Below are 27276 nucleotides of genomic sequence, written 5' to 3'. Positions count from 1 at the left end.
TGAAATGACATTGCACTTTTGTTTGCGTTTCGTGGCTTTGTGGGATTTACAGAAATTAGTGTGACAACCAATTTCCAATGACTGACTAATACGTGTTATTGCTGCTGGTTGTGTAGCCTCGTGAAATCAGGGACCAATACCAGATCATTGGTATAGCATCTGCTTTTGTGTAAAAAGTATGCACTATTCTCAACAGCTGGCAGAATGTGCTTTGAGTTTGACTTGTGATTTTTCTTGTGATAAAACTTGTGCTCCACTTGTGCTCCACCTGTGCTTGACTTGTGACTGACTTATGATCAAACTTGAAAATGGCTTGTGATTGACGTATGGTTTACTTATATTGACTTGTGATATGTTTGGAAATTTAACCTGTAATTGACTTTTGATTGACTTGCAATTTGTCTTGTGACTGACTTGTGATTGTCTTGTGATCAACTGCAAATCTACTTACTGATCCGTGGTGTCCCGGTGAATCTCTGGACAGGATCCATCGGAATCTCATACTCTGACTTGGAACAATCGTCCTCCAGGCTGGACAGGTCCGGCAAGTCACAGCTCGACGAAGATGGAGGGACTGGGCTCTTCGATCTAGCGAAGAACCGTGACTGCATGCGATTAAATAAAGACTTCTGGACTTCTGACTTGGACTGGGCGCTGGAGACACGAGACTGAACTCGCTGCAGGAAAGACACCTAGAGAAAAAGACAGGAAAAAAAAAAGCTAGAAAAATTACTCAATGACCAACTGAAGTCAGTGATGAATGGCTAAATGTGGCATTCAAAAAATCCTCAGCCCTTTAAGATAATGTTCAGGTCTCATTGTGCTATGCACACCATTTCCAAAACGGAGCCAATATTGTGACTTTTTGAAAATTTCCAAATGTTACCTCTGAGAAGGATCCTGCTTGGTCTTTTATCTTTTTAATGTATTTTTCAGGTCAATCCAGTCACTAAGCAATAGAAGCAGCTATGTTCATTATTCATTTGCTGAAATTCTTAAATTTAAACACAATTGGTAGCTTTTTGAAAGGTCTAAAATTTTAAAACCCTTATATTTTCATGCATTATTCATGAATTTTACATGTAGTTCTGGACACTTCTGCATGCTACAGTCAAGAAAAGCCCTTAAAATTGAATCACCTGAAGAGGGAGTTTAATAAGCCATTTAAAGCAGTCATTTTTGTATATAATCCCAGGAACTTTCTTCAAGTACCTTGCCCGTGGTCTTGACTTCTTTATTTTCCTCCTTCTTAGCTTCTTTCATTGCTTTGCCTGCCTCCACGTTCTTCAGTGACCAGGTCCGATTCTGTGTCTTGGCTCTCTTGTTCCCTGCTGCAGCACCCCCCGGAGACCGTCCGCCAGCTGCAGGCTGCCCTCGCTTGGCGCCAATGTTACCCCGGCTGTAGAGAGTGTTGTGCTTCTGGAAGTATTTGGGAGAGGTTCGAATGCCCACCGAGGAGGCTGGGTACTTGACCTCGCTGCGACGGGGAGGGATCTTAGGAGGTTCTCCTGTTGACAGATAGCGCTCTTCCATCAAGATGCCCAGCTGTAAACAAAAATGGATCAGTCATCAGCTTATTTTATAACAGTTTGATAAAAAATCTACATGCTAAATGCAACCCCCATCTAAGATGTATGCAATTATACAAGGTATTCATTTTAGTGGGATACACTAAATACACTTTCAGCTCCTTCAGTTAAATGAAATTCCTAACTTATACCCTATTCCCAAACTACTCCACTCTTAAATCCTTCCAACTTGGGACCCAACATAAATCACTATTTTCTACCCTGTTAATTCCTTTTTCCCCTGAGCTCTTTTTTCAGTGCCTTGTGATCGGCACATTTCATTAGAAATTAACCGGAGTGGGACTTGGACCTGCAACCTCTGGGACACCATACAGGTGCTCTACCAACTGAGCTATCCAGCCCTGTATGCACACTGTCAGTCTCTTGATACGTTAATGCTTCTGTTGGGGATGGGGAGGAGAGAATTAAGGCAGGGTTAAGGGAGGGGGATTTTATGCAGAGGCAGCCCAATCCCACCCCATCCTGTCTGAGACAGGACCTGCTCCTACCTCTCGTTGCAGTGCCAGGGTCTTCATCTCTGCCCGACTGGCTCTCTCCTCGGCCATTCGTAACAGCTCCTTGTGAACTTTACTGGAAACCATATCAGCCCTACAATTGTACAAAAAGAAAACATGACCACAATTTAATATATTACTAAAAAGGTATTTAAAACTGTTTACTTTCATAATCAATGATTTGTGTTTGATGGAATTAGTTATGGCAAGATACATATTTCAGTGACGTAGCAACAGGGGAGGGGGTGGTTGGGGGAGGGGTTTTTTTTAAATAAAAAGGAGGGAAAGAGGGGGGAAAAGAAGGGGGTAGCTGTGTGTGCTGAACGGACTCTCTGCACACGACCCACTTAACTTGCGCGTGGTGTACCTTATGTGGACATTGTTTTTAAACCAGCACTCTTTTTTTCAAAGGGCTCAAATAATTCAGAGAGCTTTTCAGAGCTTCCCCTTTTAAAGATTAGCTTCTAAAAAAAATGATTTTAAAAGACAAAATGTTGACATTATTGAACTAAACATAATTATTCGATAGAAATAAGATTTCTTACTTTTCTCTGGTCGCTTGAGCCAAATGAGACAACAGTCTGTTGACTTCATCCTTCGAAGCCAGAAGCTCTGTCTGTACCACTAGAAACAAAACATTCAATCCCAAGAATTGTTGTCCATATTTTTTCCATTAAACAGCTTTAATGTAAAATGTATACGATGAGCAGTGAACCTTGGACCAACAAAATGCAAGTGCAAAACACTACCTTCACTGCTTGGCTATACATTACCATTTCTATTTCCCTGAAGGAGCCCCTACAGTGTGCACAAGTACACTCTACTAAATTGCCTGCTGGATATTTGACAATTTGTTCAGTGTCACATCCACCTCCAAACACCCTGCTTTTCAACTCTTTGTTTCAGGGCAGAATATTTTTTTAGGGCCAGTTTATTTTTTTGCCTTTTTATTGCTCTCCAATCTTCTCCAATAAATCTGTCATCACCACTGATTTTGTATTACATAACCATCACTTCTAACAAGAAGAAACACCTATGACTCATATGCATATGAGTAGGCACTTGTGTCACTGAAGGAAATTCCAATTTTGACAGGGAACCATGATAGTCAAGGCACTAAGCCCACCGCATAGTTAAGACAGCATGATAATTGAATCCACTTGTTGTCGAGGAAAATAAATTTCTGAGCTGGGGAGGAAAAAGCCCAGATAAATGTTCTAGAAAATTGCAATCATGTGTTCATGATACTGGCCCCAAGATCTCAATTCAGGTTTTTCCTTCCCAAGTTCAAGCCAGTTAACACAAAGAAAAGCATTGTAGATCCTAAAACTAATGATGTTCCTAACAGAAATGATCCCCTAACTTGGCTCTTCGCAGTTTCTGATTGGTCAAAATTCGACCACCAAACAATTTTTAAATGTAAAACTTGCCCCGTTTTCGTGAACAAACTTAGTTTTTGTTGTTTTCTTTGGGAAGTGATTCCCTTACTACAAAATGTGAAGTTTCTAATTGGTCAAAAGTTAATTTAAAAAATTGTAAATGCAAACCTCATGCTGTATCCATGAACTACAATTTATTTCTCAACAAAAGAAATTAAAAACAGGAACATAGCTCAATAAAATTAATGTTCATTAAAAATATGAAATCATGAAAAATATTGAATTCAATATTAATTTTTACCTTCAAGACGATTCTTAGCTTCTGTGTCTTTAGCCTCCGCAATCTTCTTGTCAAAGTCTAGATCTGATCTCTCCTCCTTTGTCCTCCTTTGATGCAAGAAAATCACAAGTAGGAGACCTTTTAATCCAGGTGACAATAATACTTGAGATACTACAAAACTGGACCCAAATGAACCGTCTTGAAAAAAGATATTTATGGTATGAAAGCTAAAACTCAATATGTGTTGTAGCTGAACCACTCTGACACAGTTTTTAGTGAATATGATGGCTCTTTGCACATTTACTACAATGCAGCAGCAGGGTAGCCAGCGTTCTCACCATAGGTGGCGAGGGGCTTGATGTTACAGTGGGGGGGGGGGATGCCCAATTTCTGTAGCATTCGTGCTGAAATGTAGACAGGGCTTTTTTCACCGATCACCCAGTTTCTGTACAATTAATTCTTTCTATGGGGGCGCCCTTCAAAGCAGACACCAGACGCTAGGTGGCACTCTTCATGGCGGTTCGTTACATAAGGTTATATCCCCTTCCCCCCCCCCCCCCCCAATGCTTTCCCTTGGCTACGCCACTGCAAGGCAATGCTATATTTTAGGGCAAAATGAATTGCATTTATTTAATATCAGCTTGGCTGTGAAAAGACTTTCTCACAATGTAAACCATGTAAAAGGGTCATGTCGTACCATATGAACCCTAACCCTCTGCAAATTTTTTCCAAGTTGGCGAGGACTTACCCACTCTCTGGGCTGCCAGCGACTGCCAATGTTTCCTCAAGCTTTGAAATCTGTCCAACACAGAGAAAAAGTGGAATTGTAGGATGCAGATTTAAATCTCAGCACATCTGCCAATGTCTTGCAAGAGGAACATTAGTGATGCTTATTGGTTTAATTGTACACAGTAAGAAAAGTGTAACATGCTCCGGTGACCCACACAGAACCAAATGATGTAAATTTGAAAAGCGTAAGGAGGGGGGATGTTCTGTGACGTTAAATGCGCATTGGTATTCACGTGGAGAATAACCAGCCTTCGTTCCTATGCTTGCACTTGAACTACTGTCTATATAATATTATCTCTGTTACCTCTGTCTTTGATTGGGCTAGACTCTTCTCCAGTTCATCAACTTGTAGTTTGTACTGAGCAGCAATCTTTGTCGTTTCGCGAAGCTCGCCCTGAAATCACACATAAACAGAGCAGGAATTAAGTACATACTCAGGCCTGTCCTGATTAATAACAGTCTTTATGTATGCTTATTGTATGCTTATTGTATTGCATATAGGGGGGGTCATATGGATTTGTTGGTAATATCATCAGATTAGCTGTTGAATTCAGTTTGTCATATAACATGGGTCATTTTAAAAGGAGTGTCACAGTTTTCATAGGAGTCCCTGTGTTTGAATTTTTTGACACACAAGATGTTGCGGCAAGTACATACAATTCCACAAAAAAACCTTTACTATCACCCAAGGACCTGCCTACTATGTTTGACATTGATTCATTTTTGCCTAATGCTAGGTTCACACATTCCCAATTTTTAAGCCGAATCGCCGCGAATACCAATTCTTGAGTAAATCAGGGATAGATCTTGGCTGCCTTGGGATGATTCTGTTAGTTTGGTGAAAGATCGTTAAAGATCGGGAAGCGCCCCGACAAATTTGAACATGTTCAAAATTGTCGGGGTGATTCGGGAACCAATTTCATTTTTTGGTTTATTCTGGTTGTATTCATAAGTAATTCGGGAATGTGTGAACCTAGCATTAGTTAGTCTTGGCACCAGCACCCTTTTGCGGCCACTTTGTATAAAAAAAACACAAGAGTGTCTTGAACAAAGACTAATGTAAGTTAACTCTTTGGTTCGAGCACATGTATAGCCTCACACAAGTATAGCGAGAGAAAGACACAAAAATTATAATTCAGAAGTTAATACTGAGTGCAGCGAACTAACCGCAAATGCGATTTTCTAACCACCTGCACGAGTGCGTGCAAAGCGCGAGTGCAACAAATCGCATGCGAGATACTGCCTTCAAACTTCACATAGTATTCTATGAAACTCATGACGAACTACCCGGATGTGGTTTATTAATCACTTACCATTCATAAACCACATAATCTCATTTGATACAACCGGCTTTTCTTGGACTTTTTGGATTTTTTACCGTTTCTGTCCTAGGGGGTCTCCATGGGGCTTACTAGCTACCGGTACCCTCCGGAAATGTTAACACATACTTGAGTTCCAACCCCGCCCTTTGCATTCATGCCAAAATGTCACTATGAAAAAGACACTTAATGTAATGTACACATCATAATAATGATGCTTGCAGACGGTGTGAATGTTAAAGCTGACTAAACCTGCCTTTATAGACTAAGACAGTTGTCAAGATAAAACCTGGGTGCATTTAAACAATGGGTAACAGTGTGTTTCAAACTCGGTATATAACATAAATAAACTTGATTCCAAATTTTTGTTTTAACAGATCTCAAAAATGAACTATTAATGAACAACTGTAAGAAGTTGAACTGATATACTTAATGTTGTATCCAGCACAGCGTCCATTTTTATGGACTCTGACTTTTCCAAAAGTTTTATGGCAATGTTTAGCTCCATATCTCCAACTGCAACTCCAACTCAGTGTCTATCTATAAGCTAACTACGGATCATACAAAAATGTGAAATCCTCAATTTGTAGTGCAAATCTTTTTTCTAGAGATGGGTAGTGGAATGGTCCACTGCATGGAAACAGGTTTGAAACCCCCTACCCACCCCACCCTATCCCTACCCTCAGCCCCACCCCTGCCCATCCCCCAACGACACACCTACATATGGCAGCAAACTTCAAAGTGCAAAGGAAAGAACAAGGGGAGATGTGATGCTCTCAGGTCAACTTGTCAACAGCGACTCCAAGAAGTGTCAGAAATTTTGATCTGCGCTTATTGTGGGTTGCCAATCCAAGCCTGACTATTAATATCCGTATGTATGTAATTCAATAGACCTGTTTCGTATCAGGACAAGGTGACTGCTGTGTGTCATTCCAACATTCACGGGGGATGGATAGAAAACAGGATGAAGTTCATCAACCTGAAGCCATGCGACAACATCACCTTGTGAACAAATTAGTCCGCAAAGAAGCAATATTTTGTGCAAAGGAATCACTTTCACCAAACACAGTTCTGGTAATGAACTGGGGAATCGTACAGGCACCTTTTCCCTCCCCCTCCCCTACTTCATCTGCATCTAACCCCCTACATTTTTGGGAGCAATGTCCTAGTCTGTGTTTTATAAGGGTAACAGTACATGGCGCATGCAACAACTCTCTAGAAAAGTAAGGTAGGTTTTCTTATCAACTTTTACATATCATTGAGGAGGACAAATGTGAAATCTTTTGTCCTCAATGAGGAGGGAAATCTTTAATGGCATTGTCTCTTTCCAGATTTCAGGATGGGGAGGGGGGGGGGGGGAAGCTGCCCCTATGGTTCCCCTTACCAGAACTGTGTTTGGTGAAAATGAGTCCCTTGCACAAAATAATTCTTCTTTGCAGACTAATGAACCTACATGTGTCGCAGTAGAATCGAGGTAGAATCGCGTCAACTCGCGGAACGCGCAAAATCTGAGACAAACAAATCTTAGTGTACAAAAACTCCATAGGGTTGTCTAAGGGGCGTGGCTAACTCGCAAACGGCGATAGGTCAATTTTGTTCATGAGGTGATGTTATCGCATGCCTTCAGGTTTAAATGAGTGAAAAGAATTCCTGAAGGATCTTTCCACTGCAGGTTTGTGGATTTATAGTGACCCACAGGACTGAGCGGAAATCATCATCACTCAACAACCTCTCCAATTCAAAATGAAGTTGTTTCCGAGGGCGGCCTTTTTTCTCTCAATTAACAGGGATGTATTAATTAACTAGACAAGGAGAACTACAGGTTGTTTTTTTTTAGGGGGATGTCTTGTCACTTCCAAACCATGTTCATGTAGTTTGCTTTGAAAAGTAATTCTTGTAGTCCAACCCCCCCCCCCCCAGTACGAATGGGATTTTGTAAATTTTTATGAATATGAAAAAATGTTTGACTTTTGGTAAAGAAGAACCTTTGTTGCCCTTGCAACTCACTGACAGGTTACATACAACTCGGTAATCTTTTGACAACCCCATAATAATGGATTTCCTTTCCCTCGTAATTCTTCTTACCCCCTGGTACACCTTGCATGTCAACCCTTAAATGTTTCCCCCAACATGCACTCAAACATGACAGAATCTCCTGGGGCATAAACAAACACTCCCCACCCCCACCCCACCCCCCCCCCCCCCCCACCCCAGGCACAACTGTGTTCAGTAATCTTGTTATCCAATTTCCTTCAGGTAAATTTAACTACAAGAGGTGACAAACCAACAAAAGAGTTCTTTTTTAAACACTAAAATCTCTTCTCAAAGTTAGGCCCTGTGCAGTGTCTGTATGACTGGTAGTTGTACTGCTTTATTGTTCATCTTCCTACCCCCCCCCTATTTTCTTGGGGATTTAGGCTTTCTTTATATGATTTTATATAAGCTTTTGATTACTTGCTATTTATATTTTAAGTAACTAGCATATATTCTGTATACACTTGATAATAAATTGCAGGGTCTCAAAGATCTAGCCTCACAAGGTTTCAAACTGTATCAGAAACAGGACTATACTTTGTTCATCTCCCTTTATCGTCAAAGTCTTCATGGGTCTATTGTCCCGTAGGTAATTGTTTGGGTTTGCAGAAAGAAACAATCCTGTCTTACCTGAGTGTTCTGTTTTTCTTCCAAGGCTCGGACCAGGTCTGTCTTCTTAGCCAAGAGGTCTTCTTTTAACTCCTTGACCTCCACCTCTACCATCTTGACAAGCTGCTCTGAGACCTTCCGCATGTTCTGCTCCTGCTTCAGCTGGGATACCAACTCTTCCATCTCAGCCAAGGAACTCGAGAATTCTCCGCAATCACAGGACAATGTCCCCACCTCCAGGTCAGTTTGTGTGGCTGCTGTGCCAAGGTCTAAAGGTGTCTCGTATGGATTGGAGGCACTATTTCTTGAATGATCTTTCATTTTGGAGTTTGTTGACAGGACGCCCTTCTTGTAGTCCTTGGGTTCATCCGCCAGTTCATCCTGAGGGTCCACATAATCGTTGACAATGACTTCATCCATCTGTTGCTCTCTCAACGAATTTTTGCTCGTCTGAAAAGATGAGATTCCAGCCTTGTGTGTCGGTAGATTCATGTACAAAGCCTGCTCTTTAACCTTGCGGATGCTGTTGCAAAACTCCAACGGTGGGGGGAGAACCGTGGCCTGATTGTCAGCAGAAAGGGTCTTGGAACTTCCCGGCGCGGCTATTGACATGTAGTCTGAAATCTCGGCATAATACCCTGAACACTTGTTTTGCTTCTGAACAGTGCTGTTAGTATTCACAGGTGGTGTGTTGCTTTCGGTTTTAGCGGTCGTGTCCAAACGCCATGAGTCATACAGATTCTCCACAGGGGTGTAGCTCTTAGGTGAGCCGATGCGTTTTGGTGTGGAGGAGCCAAGATTTGGGGTGCCGAAGAAGGCTTTGGCAATGCTGGAGTCGGATGATTCGGAGCTGGTGTTGCTGGAGGCAGAGGAGGAAGATGAAGATGAAGATGAGGAAGCAGAGGAGGATGAACAAGCAGATGATGCGGAGCAGGTCGTGGAGCGATGATCAGATGAAAACATGCTGCCAGTTTCAGTCTTGATTGATTCCGTGTCTTGCTCCTTGGAGATAGAGCTTTCAAGATTGGAGGACATACTGCCATCCTCCTCCTCACACTTGGCACTCTCTTGGTGAAAGTTGTCCTCTTTGATATCACTTTCCTTCTTCTCACAGACTGGACTTTCCTGTTGAGGAGATGTCTGTTTGGTGACTTCTTCCTTGAGCATCTCAACCTCTGGAGAAGGCTTTATAACCACCTGCTCCTCGAGGTTGGGGCATCCTTGCCTCTTGGCCTTATCCTTGATGGGAAGGATGGGTTTGTTCTCCGATCGCACAGCCTGTTTTGGACTTCCAGGAGTTGTCACTTTGTCTGGCGGAGCCAAGACGGGCTTCTCCGGGGGAGTTGGAATTTGCTTCTCACATGTTTTCTCCGGATCTTTTCTCTGAGTGCTCACAGCCAAAATATTCAAAAGACTCGGCACCAGCTTTCCGGGCGGAGCTGGGATTGGCCTCTTGGGGTACATCACGGGTGAGTAGGATCGTTTGAAGAGTGAACCCTCCAGCGGAACCCGGTCGTAAATATGCATCCCCTGAAACTCCGGTTTTCTTTTGGGGAGTGGCTTCGGAGGTGTCTTGGGTTCCATACTTCGTGGGGTGTTGTAGATTATGGGGTAAGGCCCAATCGGAGCTGAAATGTTGACTGGTACTGTCACAGACATCTTTGAGACGGGAGGTCGATCTCAACTTATAATGATCTGGATCTCCTTAGGACATCTAAAACAATCTCTGTCACTTGCAGAAGATAAAGAGTCCTCAAAACAATACAGTCATATCTGTCAGCCGTAGCAGAATCCAGCAGCATGAAATTGGCTGATATTTTGCATCACAAGTCATCTGTCAAACACCTATATAAAAAAATAAACTGCCTTGTCAAAAGATTGGCAGTTTCTGGCACTGCTCATCACAATAGTCCACAGTAGCATTGCAGAAAACACAATAAAGAAGCACCACGACTGTCCAGTTATCTTGTCAATAATTCAAGCATTCTTCAGTAAGCTAGACTCTGGCAGACAGCTGACTCGATCCTTCCACTCCTAGAGAACAAACCAGCGATCTGCCAAAGATAGATGATGGGGGCGACAAAAGGAGGGCTGTCAGTAACAAAATAGTCCTCTGTCTTTTATTCTGTGGCGCTGGGTGGGCTTAAAATCCAGCTGTTCTATCCAAGCCTTACTGACATGCGATTCTGCTTGAGTCACTCGGGCTTGCACCTGTGATCAGACAGAAACAGAAAGACGTGTGAGCTCGACTGACACTGACAGAGCCACTGCACTTTGTCTGATAGGATGCACTCAGATTCATTCAATATAGAACTTAAAAGGGTAAGCTTATGTCATTTGCTCAGAGGCAGGAATGCACGGTCTTTTCCAAAAACCTCACTTGATGTTCACATCAATACATAACCTCCCAAAGCAGTGTATGGTTTATGCAAACACACGTGGGACTTAACTGAATGATTTCATGCAGAAACAATACTTTTTTGGCCCCTTTTTTGTCATTTTGGACATACATGTAGGGACTCTTTACAAATAGTGTTGGATTTTTCAATTTTGACATCAAATAACAAAAACCCCAACCTGAAATTCCGTAGTTTGGCTGTGAGTGACAACACCGACTTTCCAAACGACCAATCTGACAAACGTTGCAACAAGCAAACACAAGTCAATTGCTGCTGCTATTAAAGCTGATGAATCACGCTACTCTATGTACATTCTTATTACTTCTGACTGTCCGAAACCCCTCCTGGACCAATACTCCACCCCTATCTAATCAAATCCCTTCCGCAACCTGCGGGGGAAACTTTTTTGCCTGTTATCAGGAGATCTGTTGCCAGCGGTGAATAAGTGTGGATGAACTCTTGCGCCATGTGCGACAGTAAAGAGATACAAGGGTTAATCCTTCTGGTACACTGTTTATAGACAAAATAATCCCCCTCCCACTCTTTTAATCGCTTCAATCTGTGATGTGTCAACCCCAGATCCTTTTCTCCTTGAAAGTTTGGTATTAGAACAGGGCTGCGGACAAAACCTGTCATAGCAACCAGTGAGCAACATTTAGTGGTCTCTATCCAAAGTGATTAATTTATAGTTGAAAGGATCTGAAATTTCTTGTCAGTGACAACATTTGAAAAGTATCTGGTGACAACTTTAATGGCAGCTGACCTGCAGATTTTTCCCCTTTTGTTAATGCCAATTATTTCCTAAACATCTGAAGATGGGCAGTGGATGCAACAGTGTATCTATGACAGGATGTGGAACCATGGCAACCAAAGCTCCATTTGCAAAGTGCAGAGTCACAATTCATTTTGACAATAGTCTTCCCCCCGGAAAAAGGTGGCAAAAATGTGAATCTTTCAAAAAGGGAAAGGAAATCTAAAGAGAGATCTCTCAATAAATAAGCAAGTCATCAAAGTGCAGTCATTTCATAATGAACTGTAATGGGCCTTATGGCATGAGTCAAACATATTGAATTGAAAGTGAAGTAAAATCTTAATTTTGGGAATTTGTGAAGAGAAATGAAAGCAAGTTAATTACTATTTAATTCTAGTCTGCTTCAATGAATAATTTAAAATTTGTAATTTAACGTTTCCTAATGTTTAAAGCCAGATAAAAAAGGCTATATTATATGCCTGCGTAAATAGTCTGGCACCATTCAACAGTTAACAATTAATGAAATACGGTACATTCAGGGCACTTTACAAAAATGGCATGCATAAGGCCCATATAGACCTGACCCGACCCGACCCGACCTGACCTAACTTGACCTGAGCATTCCGATGCATTACAACTCAACATAAAACACACACAATGTAAAGTTCATCTTCATTTATGGGTGATCTGTGCACACGAGTTTGACGACAAAATCAGTATTCTTGGTCCTATATTTGCCAAGTTTGAAATCTTCAGACACCAAAATGAACTTGGCTGTGTGCCAAACTTGACCTCTTTTAATTGGACTTGCTTTTGTAACAGCACAGAGGAAGGCACCAGGTCAGTATGTCAACAGCGACCAGAAACATTTCCAGACGACAAGAGAAAACATCCTGGGAGGAAGCCATTGTTTCAACAGTGGAAATTCCTTCGGGCTATTACTCAGTGTGACCAGGAAATGGGTTGATTCGGTCGAGGTTGCGTGGAAACAAAAACGCCACTTGACAACTTCACTTTGCATTTGAGTGTCTGAAAGAACTAAGTAGGTCTGAAGGAAGACTTGACATTTTTTTTGGGGGGGGGTATGAATATAGATGTGAGGTACAGCTTTCAAATTGATATTGAAAGCTGGCATGATTGGCAAAAACACTTTCAATTAAAGTTTGTGAGCAACTAAAAGGAAGATTATGCAGTTTATGTAAGTTGAAGCAGTGTGGTATAGGATTAGTCCGTCATTATAGTGCTGAGTGGATGCAGCATCATGGTATAGAATGAGTATGCTATCACGTGATGAGTGGATGCAACAACTGTGTTATAGAATGAGTGCGCCGTCACGTCACAATGACGAGTGGATGCAACAGTGAGGTATAGAATGAGTGCGCCGTCACAGTGACGAGTGGATGCAACAGTGTGGTATAGAATGAGTGCACCGTCACAGTGACGAGTGGATGCAACAGTGTGGTATAGAATGAGTGCGCCTTCACAGTGACGAGTGGATGCAACAGTGTGGTATAGAATGAGTGCGCCTTCACAGTGATGAGTGGATGCAACAGTGTGGTATAGAATGAGCGTGCCGTCACAGTGATGAGTGGATGCAACAGTGTGGTATAGAATGAGTGCGCTGTCACAGTGATGAGTGGATGCAACAGTGTGGTATAGAATTAGTGCGCCGTCACAGTGACGAGTGGATGCAACAGTGTGGTATAGAATGAGTGCACCGTCACAGTGACGAGTGGATGCAACAGTGTGGTATAGAATGAGTGCGCCTTCACAGTGACGAGTGGATGCAACAGTGTGGTATAGAATGAGTGCGCCTTCACAGTGATGAGTGGATGCAACAGTGTGGTATAGAATGAGCGTGCCGTCACAGTGATGAGTGGATGCAACAGTGTGGTATAGAATGAGTGCGCTGTCACAGTGATGAGTGGATGCAACAGTGTGGTATAGAATTAGTGCGCCGTCACAGTGACGAGTGGATGCAACAGTGTGGTATAGAATGAGTGCGCCGTTACAGTGACGAGTGGATGCAACAGTGTGGTATAGAATGAGTGCGCCGTCACAGTGATGAGTGGATGCAACAGTGTGGTATAGAATGAGCGTGCCGTCACAGTGATGAGTGGATGCAACAGTGTGGTATAGAATGAGCGCGCCGTCACAGTGATGAGTGGATGCAACAGTGTGGTATAGAATGAGCGTGCCGTCACAGTGATGAGTGGATGCAACAGTGTGGTATAGAATGAGCGTGCCGTCACAGTGATGAGTGGATACAACAGTGTGGTATAGAATGAGTGCGCCTTCACAGTGATGAGTGGATGCAACAGTGTGGTATAGAATGAGCGTGCCGTCACAGTGATGAGTGGATGCAACAGTGTGGTATAGAATGAGCGCGCCGTCACAGTGATGAGTGGATGCAACAGTGTGGTATAGAATGAGTGCGCCGTCACAGTGATGAGTTGATGCAACAGTGTGGTATAGAATGAGTGGGCTCTCACAGTGACGAGTGGATGCAACAGTGTGGTATAGAATGAGTGCGCCGTCACAGTGACGAGTGGATGCAACAGTGTGGTATAGAATGAGTGTGCCGTCACAGTGACGAGTGGATGCAACAGTGTGGTATAGAATGAGTGTGCCGTCACAGTGACGAGTGGATGCAACAGTGTAGTATAGAATGAGCGTGCCATCACAGTGACCAGTGGATGCAACAGTGTGGTATAGAATGAGTGCGCTGTCACAGTGATGAGTGGATGCAACAGTGTGGTTTAGAATGAGCGCGCCGTCACAGTGACGAGTGGATGCAACAGTGTGGTAGAGAATAAGTGTGCCGCCACAGTGACGAGTGGATGCAACAGTGTGGTACAGAATGAGCTTCAAAATTTAAGACACCTTCCCCCTTTTGACAAAAATTCTGGATGGTATGGTACACGTGTGACTGATATGGCATGCCTTAATGTTTAAACTATAATCTTGAGAATATAGCTTGACACAATAAACAAAAGTTGTATTTCAAAATAATCAAAGATCTTACCTGTCACGTAACAGACTAGATTGTTCATCCACAAGGTATTCCTTCCAAGAGGTACCCACCACCATCCACTGACGATCTGCTACCACGACCCAACCGAGTGCAACTGGCCAATGTGGGCTTATCACCACGTTTAATGAAGTCCTAAAATTAGTGCGAAGCGAGCACATATGCGGCAATGAACACAACCGCAGTGCCTTTATCTGCGCAGGAAGCCACACATCGAGGGGCAGACTCCAAGGCGTTTGGCAAGGACGACTTTGGAGGACAGGAAGAACGTTGACTCATGACGGTGACAGTAGGGTAGTTCCTGGTCGATGACCCAAAGACATACCAAGAAGCTGCTAATGAAACAAGACTTTAATAACTTAATACAAAAATTACTGAAATTAATATTTCAGAGCATTAACTGTTTGAGTGCAGAAATGATTGTCTAGATAAGACAAAACAAAAATAATGCCCAATGAGGTTTAAAGGTAAAAAACAAAAGTACTAAATTATTAAGAAATACCTTACTTAACTGTAAGTAAACAATAGTCTCGAGCATCGTGTGAAATCCTGGCACATGGTGTGCTGTCAATTTCAAGAAATGTGGACTTTGCATATCAATTTGCAACGATGGTTGGCTGGCCATCGTTGGAAAAACATGACTTTTTCCATTGCAAGCCAGCTAGTCTGGTTCCCTGACCTGACAATTCCCTCTATGTCTATAAGTAGCTCCGTTTCATCTAAAGTAGGGTCAGGGAACCAGACTACAAGAAAACCATTTTTTCTTGGTTTTTCCTGCATCTATGAACACAAAACTTCAAACAAATCAGTGTAACAATATTTACTGTAAATAAAACCCCAAATTCATCCATTTCTGAAAAATATAGCAAAAGCAAGTGTTGTTTTATTACCTTTAAAGTCGAATATCGCTTATCTCCAGAAGGCACAATTTTGAGTCTACATGTCGACTCGATGTACACAAAGAGCAAGAATCCAACGAAAGGACTACATCAAAGTTTAGCTGGACCAATTCTCAATAAAATTGCTGGCCTAAAGGGCTATTTGCACAAAGACACCTACTAGACCACAATGAAAACAATGACCAAACGTGTCCAAATAAACTGCTTGAGAGCATGTTGTGCTAAAAACGAACGGAGGAAGTTGGAGATTACTGCGACAATTATGGAATCTGCGTGCAGTGCAGGCTTCCAAATATCTGTGAAAATTAAATTAGGAACTACTCACACAACTTCTGAATTGCTGAGCACGGAAAACAGACTAGCACCAATATCACTGCACTTGATCCAGGGTTCCAAAAGTCGTTCACACCCTAGTACGAAGTGCTTGACGCCTGAAATGGCGAAACACACATGTTCAGTGGATGAATTAGTTGCTACTACCTGCTGATCTGTCATCACTAAGCCACTTGGAGTACCTGCGTGCCAGTGCAGCTGCTCTGCGGTTATCAACGGTGGACTTTGCGTGATTATGTTAAGCACGCGAGGAAACATCCAATGCAGGAGGGAACGTTATCAATTAGCAACGTCGACTTTTATTTGGACGTCAACAGGACCGTTGGGGTTTTTTTTTTTCAGAAAGAAATTTAAAAAATGTTTTATGTAAAAAACAAAAACAAGTGGTGTTGACACTTTATAACGGATACCACATGCATATTTGCAGAGAAGAGTGGAACCTTTTGCCATTTTTGGTATGATTTTAGTATCAAGGTGATTTGACTTGTGATGCACTTGTGATTTGACTTGTGATGGACTTTTGATGGTCATTGGACTTGTGATGGACTTGTGATGAACTTGTGATTTGACTTGTGATGGACTTGTGATGGACTTGTGATTTGACTTGTGATTGACTTGTGATGGACTTGTGATTTGACTTATGATGGACTTGTGATAAACTTGTGATTTGACTTGTGATGGACTTGTGATGGACTTATGATGGACTTGTGATAAACTTGCGATGTACTTTACTAGTGATGGTCATTGGGACTTGTGTTGGACTTGTGATTTGACATGTACGTGATGGACTTGTGATGGGCTTGTGATTTGACTTGTGATTTGACTTGTGATTGACTTGTGATTTGACTTGTGATGAACTCAACTACAACTCAGATGGATTGAATGCCTTCTTCCCAAGATGCAAAACTCCAAGATACCATCTTATATGTCATCATTGGCTTTAAAAAAAATAAGTTTGGGATAAGCCCACGTGCACACGCAAAGAGTGTGTTGGCACAATGCTCCGTACCCGGTGTCAGTGACACTGTGATTCATACTGCACAGGTTAATTAGCAGAAACAGCTGTGTTCGGATCAACAAACATTTGAGAAACACATCTCTATACCTCTAACTTTGCACCAATGGGCTCTGAAAATGGTGAGAAAACTTCTAATCAGTATTTCTGCATATTCTATTCTCTAAAAATTGTTTGTAATTAACATTGGGCTCTTCTGGTATATATAATTGAAATATGTATCGTGTTTTGATATTTCAAATGGGACTGTATGCACAGGAATAGGTTTTCTTGCTTCTTGCTTATGTTGTATGCAGTTAATCAACACATGCAGGAAGTAACAGATTAAACTGGCTTGGAAGTTGTTAAGACTTGTTGAACTTTTATCGATGTACAAGGGCAGGTCAGAAAAGTTGAGTCTAAACAAAAAAACAAAGAGAAAAACTTGGTCAGAGGGATTGGTCATATCGGCTGCCCATAGCTTCTCAGAGTATCAACCTGTAACAAACTTTTAGGGAGAAAAAAAATCACGATTGCAACAAAGGGACAGGTGTTTCATGGTCACTTTTTTTCTCAAATAATAAAAACACCTTTCAACTAAGTTTTAAGCTATTTAAGTCTATATTGGACCTAAGTGTTTTTGAAAAAAATAAATAATGGCGTTTTAATGACTGTTGTTTAATCTTTAAAAGTCATTATAAACAACTAACCTTTTTATAAAATTGTTTTTGTCTTATTCTAGCACCAGCTTATTTTTGTAACAACAAAACGGTGGTCAAATACTCTATTTGACTCATTTTCGTTTGTATCAGTTAAGGTCTATTCACACACGCACCTTATTTCTTAGACTTTACTAAAAACCTGCAACAGGTAACTCTTGCTTGCTCCCTCCAGAAAAAAAACCCTAGGACCCAAATTTGACCTTAATTATGCCTCACGAACTTTAAAAACAACTTTTCACAAAAGAAGAATTAAATTATCAGAGATAATGAGTGAGGGTGATAAGTGAAAAGGATTTCCAGCGGTCATCCCTGAGCCCGGGATGGTTCGGGCCCGGGCTATTTGGAGGACAATTAATTACCTTATATCCTCTAGGAACACTGAGATGTGGAGATAACGCATGCTGAACAACTGGATTTGTACAGGGCCATACACTAAAAAAAACACACACACAAAAAGGCATTCTTCTAGATGGCCCGACAATTACATTTTTGATGACGTCTTTTCTCAAAGGCAAAGCTAATTAATAAACAAAGTTATGAACTAAATATTGCTTTCACGTGGACAATAGTAACTTTTAAAACAATGACAGCAAAAATCTTTTAAAAAGAATGTGCAAAATTACAAAAAAGAAATCATTGACAATATGTTGACAGGACTGTGTGTCCCATTGTTTTTTTTTTTTTTAGAAAAAGGACAAGACTGGTAACCCCTCCCCTTCATCAAACAGTTTCCACCCCCAGTAAGTTTCCATGCACTTAAAAGAATACATAAAGAGTAATTTTCTCGAAGACATGTCGAAAAAATAAACAGTCTATCATCATAAGGTGAAACGCTAGCGCAAAAAGTCCCCTTGATTTTTAAGCCGAAGTTGTGAAGAGCGCCCTCATTGATCAACCCAATGTCTCAACTGTAACGTCACTTGTAAAACCAACGTATACTTTTTGTTAAACCTCCACAAACGTCTGGTTGATGCCTACATAGTACAAGTTGGAGCGCGATTTTGCTTTAAAACTGCCTTTTTGTCGTCTGTCCTTGGAAAATGTGGCTTTGTTACGCGTCATTGTTTAGCATTAAACTATTCTGAACTATCATCCCATCAAGTTCGAAGAAACTAATTTGGAAAATAATAGGGCCCAAGACAATTTATAATTTCCCCTAGCCCGTGAGAATCCACGATCGCCTACTTTTGGGTTATAATTCTTGAAAACAAGAAGGGTTCAGTCAAATTCTATCTCTGGAATCGAACACCGCGCGCACCCCGCCCCCCCCCCCCCCCAATAAAAGAGGCCCCTAGTGGAAGTTTAGTATATAACACCATTCCCCGTGACTGCACGACGTGTTTAATCTTGCCTTGTATCTCTTAATCTTGTACGCAATCAATATTTCTGCTCATGTTAAGTTGAGCAGAATAATCGATAACAAAAGCAGCTGACTAGACGACTTAATCCCCGAATTTTGGTGCTGACGACATAGAATGACCCAGAAGAAAGAACTCGGACACGTATTGGGAAAAAATACAAGACGTCAAATAAAATGAAGGCGAAAGCAGCCAGTATGTGCTCACTGAAAATATACATTTTTTGTTTCCAAACTCCATATTTTATCTTTGACGAACACACGCACATTATGTATACATTTCAAACTTTTGAATAGCATCTAGCAGTATAGGCGAACATATTTTGCTCTTTTTCCCGATATTTTTTTTTACAACAGTTTACTTCAGGATATTTTTTTTGATTAAAAACAAATGAATTAGACGATATTCGTTTAAAACTATTTTACTTATAGGGGGAAAGGTTACCAGAAGAAAACTACACTGTCATGATGATTGTCCATCTTTTCAATTCCGGTGTGAAGATTACCATACCTTTCAGTCGCCCATTCAGACGAAATTCGAATTTAATCCTTGAGCAAACTATAATTAAATGGCCGCTCAATCTAGCCGGATTATTTGGCGTGCGGATAATCCTGTTGGTTTACTTGAAGAGATTAAATGGACTATTGTCGCGAGGTGGCGGGTTGTATGATCACCGCAAGATTGTGCTAGTGTTGAGGCTTATACTTTTATAACTGTTAACAGTTGCGGAACAAAAAAAGGACAAATTAAAATAGACTCTGAGCCATTTCAGGGTCACGATTTGTTTTTTAACACCTGATAAGTTGAAAGAAATTGCATTTCTTAGAAGTGATGTCATTGGCATTAGAAAATTGTCACCCAAGTTGTATTTTTGGCCCGAGTCCAGGAATCGAGATGCTATATTCGTTGTAGCGCCCCCACAAAAAAACCCTCACGCAATTACACCAGTATCGATACCAAGATATCGGTTCAAATTAACTTAGAAAAGTAAGGGAAGAAAGTGAATTTTTTTTACATTAATTAATACTGACAAGAAATCATGCGAAGAATTTTAATTATCTCTATATCATCTAATCAACTTGGGAAGAATGTCTTTCAGATTTTTTTAAAAATTTAGCCAAGAGAAAACTAAGAGTGGAAATAAAGCGGTGATTCGAAAATCTCTAAAAAAAATTCAATTTTATATTTTTTTAATTCTTCAAATGTGATATTTATCTCCTTACACGTTTTGCTGCACGGACAGATATGATCTACTCACTTGAAATTTGATCTACAGAATGGGGGCGCCCTGGCCTAACCTTGTTGTTCAATAATACTGTGTTCAAAGGGACTATGTTCCCAGTGTGTTAGATATCATTTATGTCAGTAAACTGAATTAAGCGTCTGACTTTTGGGCTGGAAAAAAATATATATTTGACGGAAAACAGTCTTACTGATTTGCGGTATAACTATTTTTAATCGATTATATTCATCGGGAGGTAGTATCGATTAAGTCAAGTCTCGAAATCGGTATCGGCCAACGTCCAACGAGCAGACTTTCATTTTCGTCTGCTCCGCCAGCGCAACGTTTTTGGACGAAACTACAAGTACAAGTTACTTTAAGTTTGGACCTGGTAAGTAGGCCTAAAATATTTAAATTTCACTTTTTGTGGAAATTTCTGTTAAATTCTCGTTAGAGCTTTCTGGTAGTGGCAAATTGTTCTGTATTTAGTTGAACGCTCGTATCTTTTTGCGTTGAAATTAAGATGTTTTGCAAACGTGGCACTGGCAGGCATTGCGGTGCAGTTACACGCAAGTTCGCAACAGTTTTGATTTTAATGCGTTCAACAGGTGTCATTTAACAGTGACTTTGCGGCAGGTGTAAATTATTAGTTCTGTTTCCAATCTACGAACCTTCACACTATTTAAAAGAAGCTACAATCCCATACTTATAAGTTTGGAAGTGAGAAAAAAAAAAGACTTAATTTTTGTCCAAAGGTTTTGGAACTCTACTTTTGACAGTAAACTTCAATGATGTTGCATATATGTAAGGCGGAGTAAAAAAAAAAAAGTTTCTCGTCTGGGCTTTTTATCCCCGCTGGCTTTAAAGCCAGAAAGGGGGATTGGAAAAAAATGTTGCAACCTGACACCACTTTGTTCTTCTTATATCATGTATATCATCTCAATGAAGGTCAGTCATTGCAAAAATGATGATAAGACATGAATCTGGGACTGAGAAACATTTCAATTTTGTTAGGAAATTTTCTTGACTCTCCATAGACTTTGTACACAATCGCGCAAGTGGCGTCAGGTTGCAACATTTTTTTTCCGGGGGATTTTGCGATAGCGTATTCCGTCTGTGTGTATGTCTTTTTCTTTTTAAATAAAATGAAAGAGGCGGTTGTTTTTTTTCCAACCCCCCCCCCCCCCCACAAAAAAGACGGCTGATTTTCCAAGATGGCACAGGGATTCTTCCATTTTCATGACTCTTTTGCTCACACAAAATTGTGTCTAAAGGAGCCGTATTCCCCCTTTCTAAATAGCTACAATTTTGTTAGGAAACAAAAAAAGACAATATAATGACAATACGTGCGCTAAATATATTGCAAATGTAAGAATTAAATTTCAAAAATGGGTGGAAAAAATGGAAGCGGTGGGGAATGAGAAACGGGTTTATTTTTGTACTTGGCCTGAGTAAATGCCAAGCTGAATGTATTGTCTCATGCATCATCAAATTTCCCTTTTATTCTGTAAAATAAAATATTTGGCTTTCTTACTTGACTGGGTCAATCCACCACAATTGTGAAAGAATGTTTAAAGGGAATGTACATCATTGGCTTTTGCTGTAATTTTCAGAAATGAACTATTTGAGAGGTTAGTATAATAGATCAAATATTGTTACACTGACATTTTTGAAGTTTGGTGTTCGAAAAGGTTGGAAAAACCAAGAAAAACAAAAATGTTCAAGTAGTCTGGTTCCCTGACTCCACAAAAGATAAAATGGATCAATTTATAGATGATGGAAAATTGTAAGGCAAGGGAACCAGTCTAGCTGGCCTGCACCCGTTCATGAACATGTAACCAATAGCAAACAAAATTTGGACTGAAAAAATTGTAAATTTGGAGCAGTAGTTGAAAAATAGTTAGGTTTTTCCAACGCTGGTCGGCCGACCACCGTTGGAAATGTTTACAAAAATACCATTTTCTTGAAAATGACTTCACACCAGGTGCCATAATTTTACAAGATGCTTGAGACTGTCATTTACCAACATCTAGTAAGGTATTTCGTAAAAACTTGGTAGTTTTATTTTTCGATGTTTGCAAATGTTGTATATTCCCTTTAAGGGAAAGGAACCAATTAGGCCTACCATATCGGGGAATGATTGATAGAGCCTATGAAGGCCTAGCCAAATAAGTTATTTAATTGATATATTCCATTACTAATGGAATATGTCAGGCATAAAATGAAAAATTTTGCCTTATTAATTTTAAAGCATAATTAATAGTGAAGTGCATAATAATCCTTGCTCTATGATAATATGTACATTTTACGAGAATAATTTGCAAAAGACCGGTGTTGTAGGAGAGAGAATAGACGCCTGAATGCTGACTTGCTGTAGGCTATAGACTTCATTTCTGGTATAGTACTAGTTTCTACCAAAACTTTTACCTCATGTTAAATTACTATTAAAATACATGTAATAGCGTAAGTTATGGCCGCCTTCTTTCCTTTTCAGCATCCCTCTTTTTGTGCCTCAGCCCCCTGACCCCCCCCCCCTTTGGTGCACCACTGTCGGCAGTTAATGCTTAGCATAGCTTTGTAAGTGTAAAAAGAGCTCCGAGCTGTTTGTGTTACTTTACCTTTCTTGTCATTAACTCTTGCAAATACATGTGCAGGTGACAAGCTGTCTGTTTGGTTTGACCCTTATACAATTAGGAGCTTTAATATATGCCTATATTGTACCACTGAAAATGTACTGACGTGGGCAAGTGTATTGCTGCTATGCAAACATAAATTATTTAGTCATATTTTATTGGTTTTGCCAACTGCTTGAACATAATTAGGTAGGCCACAGAGGAAAAAGTGCAGAGTGTATTTAAAAGTCTTTCAGCATAAATCAACCAATGCCAGCTCTGTGATTTTGCCCAGTTTATTTTGTCACCAAGATTTGTATTTATTTATAAACTGTGCTGTATTGTGTGCAGCGTGATTTTCTTGGTTCACTCCCAGATTTAAAGGTGAAGTAGATCATTTGCAGCTATCCAAAAAGTAACAGACAAAATTATTTTTGAAAAGCTTACTTGGTTTAAAGGTAGTAATGGCAATAAACTCCCTGTGAAATTATTCTTTCTGGTATGCTGTCATTTTCAAGAAAACAATAAAAGAAGGCCATTTCCAAAGTTGCGTCAAGTGATGCATTTTTGGAAATTTCCATTAGTAGTAGTTGGAGCATAATTCGTTGAATCTGTGAATGGGTGCGGGCAAGCATTGACACGACACACACGCGCGCAGATGCTATTATTCGTCGGTTCAGTGCATGACATCGTGTAGCTGCCATCAGCTGAATGAGAACGTGTCCCCTATGCTGATTTTGGGTGCAATTCTAAACATGAATCGAAACTTTTGAATTGAAATCGAGATCCTAACATATTGTTTTCTCGGAATATACAGCATTAACCGAGGTAAACCTTCATCAGGGTAGTTGTTAAATGTTAAACACCCGTCTTTAGAATTTGAGCACTTTTGTTGCTTCAAAAAAAAAAAAATGCACAAATGACAAATGGTCTACTCTACCTTTAAAATGTTTTTTGATGACTTTCAAGAAGGAGATTTAGGGCTTTACGTTTCCTTCAACCATCTCCTGTGGATTTTACACTGTTTTCAACAGCTTTATGCTTCAACTTTTAAAACCGGATCTGGATTTGAGAGGGTGGAAACTTAAGATAAATGTGAAAGGAAAAGAACGATCAGACAATAAACATCCTGAAGCATTGTAGCTTGTGAAAGGAACCAACTTCTGCCTCACTTACTCCTTCCAGTCGATTTAACTTCATTGTCCTGTCTGGATCCTTTTGTTGGTGAAACTTTTCGTGAAACTGTTCAAACTCTTCAAGTCAGCGGTTGTGATGATGAACATGTCCTGTTTCTAAATACTCTAGTTGTTCTCCAAATGAACTGTTAAAAGTTATTAACATTGGAAACTGCTAATTGCAATTTCATGTGATCATGAACATTTAATGTATTATTGGATGGCAGATATATCAAGACAATCATTCAGAATTACAAATAATGGAAACTGCTTTTGACAGATATGAAATAAAGTTTATTGTTTACATATTCGTTTGTTATTATTATAATTTGTTTTTAATATTGTGTATTCTGAAATAGTTTAACATAACAGTAGTGAATAGGCATTGACAGTGATGTGCATTTTGTATTATTGAATGCATGTTCATAACCTCCATAAACTGTATGTGTCTCTGAGGCATTTCAAGTCTGTCATTCCATATCGTCGTCATCTTTTTTTCCTTCTCTCCTGACGTATCTGTCTTGTGCTTGCTCAGTGCAGCGCAAGTAGAGAGCTAGCAGCATCCTTTAATAACTACAATAATAACACGGCAGTCCCTGGACCGAGACCCAGGCAGATACCGTGGCATTGTGGGCCGGCGCACTTCAATCAGCGCAGCGTATTGGCTTACAGGCTTATTGAGAGCACCGTGGAGTGTGTCTGCTGTGTGTTGTGTGTGTGCCCAACAGAGCATCACAAATTCTCTGTGGCTTGGCACTTGGCAGAGGTTCGGAGTGAAGTCACTTGCGCCTCTCACTGTAGTGAGGGGTTTCGTTGTGGGCTGTGTCTCTGTCCCTTGCACATCGGTCAAAAAGCGCTGGCCACAGCCTTCTCTGCTGGATTTCAATCGTTTCGGAGATCAGACAGTTTTGTGGTGACTTGAGACTTGAATACTTCAGGTGTATTTTCTTGGTAAGTATCTTTTAGTGAACCCATACACTCTTTAGCTTATTAATTGTGGTGTTCACTTCATTTCTTGAACAGTAAACGTATGACAGCAGTATGTAAAGTATTCTGATTCCAGTTTGATTGTAAAGAATAGTTTGGAGAAATCTGTGGTTAATGACTGCTTTCCTCCATGCAACATGCTTCCATTCCAACCATGCATCCCTATTTCAAATCTGTTGGAAATTCAGTGCCAGCTATTTGTTAGAGAAATCATTGAATTTAAGTTCAAATTTTTGGTTTATTAAATATTAATCACAATGAGCACTGAGCTGTTTCCTTTGAATTGGAGCAATTGCTTTCTTCTCAAAATAATAATGCAGAGATTTATTCAGTTGAATTTCAAAGTTTCATTTTGAAGTTTCTTCTCCCTACCCGCACCCTTCTGTATTTTGACTTCAAACTGGCATTGTTTATTGATGCAGTTGGGCGGTGGCCAATTTAACCAAACTGGTGCCTTGGGTGTCTTTCATCTCTCTCCTTCATCACTCCAAACCCCAGAAGAAAAAAAAACCTTGCCCTCTGGGTTTGCAACTTTACACTGCCTTTCCTCCACTTCTCTTGGCAACATTCCAGGGTGGTCCTTAGTAAACTTTGAGCTTTTCTCAAGAAAGGTGGTTTTGTGCTCAGAAAAGTGCTGAATAGCTTGACTTTTGAAGTGCCCTCTTGCAAGGAGAGACTTAATTTCTAAATGGCAGTTTCGTTGTGATCGTGAGGCTGAGAGTTGGGCTGTCAGTGAGCAGCACAGAGTTCATTGTTGGGGTCCCATTGTGGAGCTTTCTGGGAGATTTGGTCTCTTGCAAGCTCCTAATTAGCTGGGACGCCTGAAACCCTCTTGAATGGTCATTCCTGAATCGCTCACAGTTTGTTGTGTAAATCCTCTGTGGCTCTTGAATACTTGGTAATAAGGAATCTTTAGTGTTGACAGAGTATACTCTTGCACTCATTGTGTCGGATATCACAGAACTTGCTGTCCTTTTTTTCGCTTCTAGAGTGCGTGGTAAACATTGCTCATTTTGCTGCATCTCAAGATACTGTAGTGTTGGATGTTGGAACAGAAAGGGCATTCTCAGGGATGCCCCCAGATTTATAAACAGAACTCCAGTTATATTAAGTTCAAATGATACATCATTCCATAGCTTCTGTTTATTTCTTTATTAATTTTTTAGAAAAGATGAGTTCAGGCATTTGATACTACTGTTGAGAACAATTCTAACTGAATCCCCCCTCCCTCGCAAAAAAGAAAAGACAAAAAAGAGGGGGCTTGGAGGAAAACTAAATTACTCGCTTTTAACCGTTTTTCATCTTCATATATTCAAAAATGAAAGGATTTTCATTTGTTAGTATTTTAATTTACAATGAAAAATGTCAGAGTCATCTATTTGGACGTATTCTCATCACTTAAATGAGATGGCTGCCAGTAATGCATCCATTTAATTTCAAGGATTATACTCGGGAGGAGTAATATGGCAATTATCATTTTACGAGGCCCTTCCTCCAGGAGTCAGGATAAAGGATCTGCCCCCGTCTGTCCTTGACGATCCAAACCATTAACTCAGCTTCATTATATTAAACCTGTCCCAAGTACGCCTCGGGGTACTTCATTGTCAGAATGGTGAAAAGTTCATTGACTTGTCCTGCAGCCTTTTCCTGTTTTGACTGTTTCTAAAGAGTGGCTGTTATGTACATGTTTTTATCTCAGGAAAGCATAGTACACGACTGTAATTGACGGCATACTGGCAGTTTTCTAAAGAGATTTAATTAAAATTACTGCAATTCATGTAAACTATTCAATGGAGAAGAATTCAGCCAATACATTTTTGTTGGTATTTTGCTTTCCCTTTATGTACCTACATGTATGTAGTACTATCATATCACTGTCATCCGCAAGAGAACACAGTATATGAAAATGAAATATCTTTTTCATGATTTGGGATGCTGTAATGAATTATCCTAAAAGTGGAAAACTAAATTCAATTTGGTATAATTTTTTTCAGGCAGGGATTAGAATGATAGAGATGCACAATAAACTGAAAGACTCCTTTCAAGTTTGAGTCTGGCTTTGTAGCAACCTTATTAAGTTGCAAAACATTATTCAAAATACAACTTCAAAGTTGGCAATTTATCAAATGAACCACAAAGGGAAACTAACTCGGTGAATTATAACAATTTTTGAAAAGTTGAACACAGAAATTGACTGGAAAGGGGTGTGAACCTTGGACCTCCGGATTACCATTCCGGTGCTCTACCAACTGAGCTATCCAGCCCTATGTTGGCGGTTCCCCATGATCACCAATATGTAG

At 40.4% G+C, this 27276-nt stretch overlaps 2 protein-coding genes across 3 annotated transcripts in view; one reads left to right on the top strand and one right to left on the bottom strand.

Moving 5' to 3' along the window:
* LOC119723231 (probable GPI-anchored adhesin-like protein PGA55) overlaps nucleotides 1-16215 on the bottom strand; it is a 38044-nt gene extending 21829 nt beyond the window's left edge. Inside the window, exons 1-10 of the mRNA XM_038193794.1 lie at nucleotides 15899-16215; nucleotides 14669-15009; nucleotides 8515-10704; nucleotides 4836-4925; nucleotides 4491-4540; nucleotides 3764-3849; nucleotides 2629-2707; nucleotides 2078-2177; nucleotides 1213-1545; nucleotides 452-692 (exon numbers count right to left, since the gene is read on the bottom strand). Coding sequence (XP_038049722.1) covers nucleotides 452-692; nucleotides 1213-1545; nucleotides 2078-2177; nucleotides 2629-2707; nucleotides 3764-3849; nucleotides 4491-4540; nucleotides 4836-4925; nucleotides 8515-10152 — 2617 coding nt within the window. The 5' untranslated portion in view covers nucleotides 10153-10704; nucleotides 14669-15009; nucleotides 15899-16215. The remainder of the gene's footprint in view (nucleotides 1-451; nucleotides 693-1212; nucleotides 1546-2077; nucleotides 2178-2628; nucleotides 2708-3763; nucleotides 3850-4490; nucleotides 4541-4835; nucleotides 4926-8514; nucleotides 10705-14668; nucleotides 15010-15898) is intronic.
* A 4342-nt stretch (nucleotides 16216-20557) lies between these two features.
* LOC119722877 (excitatory amino acid transporter 2-like) overlaps nucleotides 20558-27276 on the top strand; it is a 75224-nt gene continuing 68505 nt past the window's right edge. The window contains exon 1 of one of the 2 annotated variants that reach the window (XM_038193274.1): nucleotides 20558-20593. The gene's annotated coding sequence lies outside the window, so the exon portion shown is untranslated. Of the gene's footprint in view, nucleotides 20594-24684; nucleotides 24941-27276 lie in introns of those variants that run through there. The other variant, XM_038193273.1, reaches the window with a different exon arrangement.

This window comes from Patiria miniata, unplaced genomic scaffold, assembly GCF_015706575.1.
Source record: "Patiria miniata isolate m_02_andy unplaced genomic scaffold, ASM1570657v1 HiC_scaffold_16, whole genome shotgun sequence".
In the NCBI taxonomy this organism is placed as follows: Eukaryota; Metazoa; Echinodermata; class Asteroidea; order Valvatida; family Asterinidae; genus Patiria; species Patiria miniata.
This window is presented reverse-complemented; position numbering and strand designations above follow the sequence as displayed.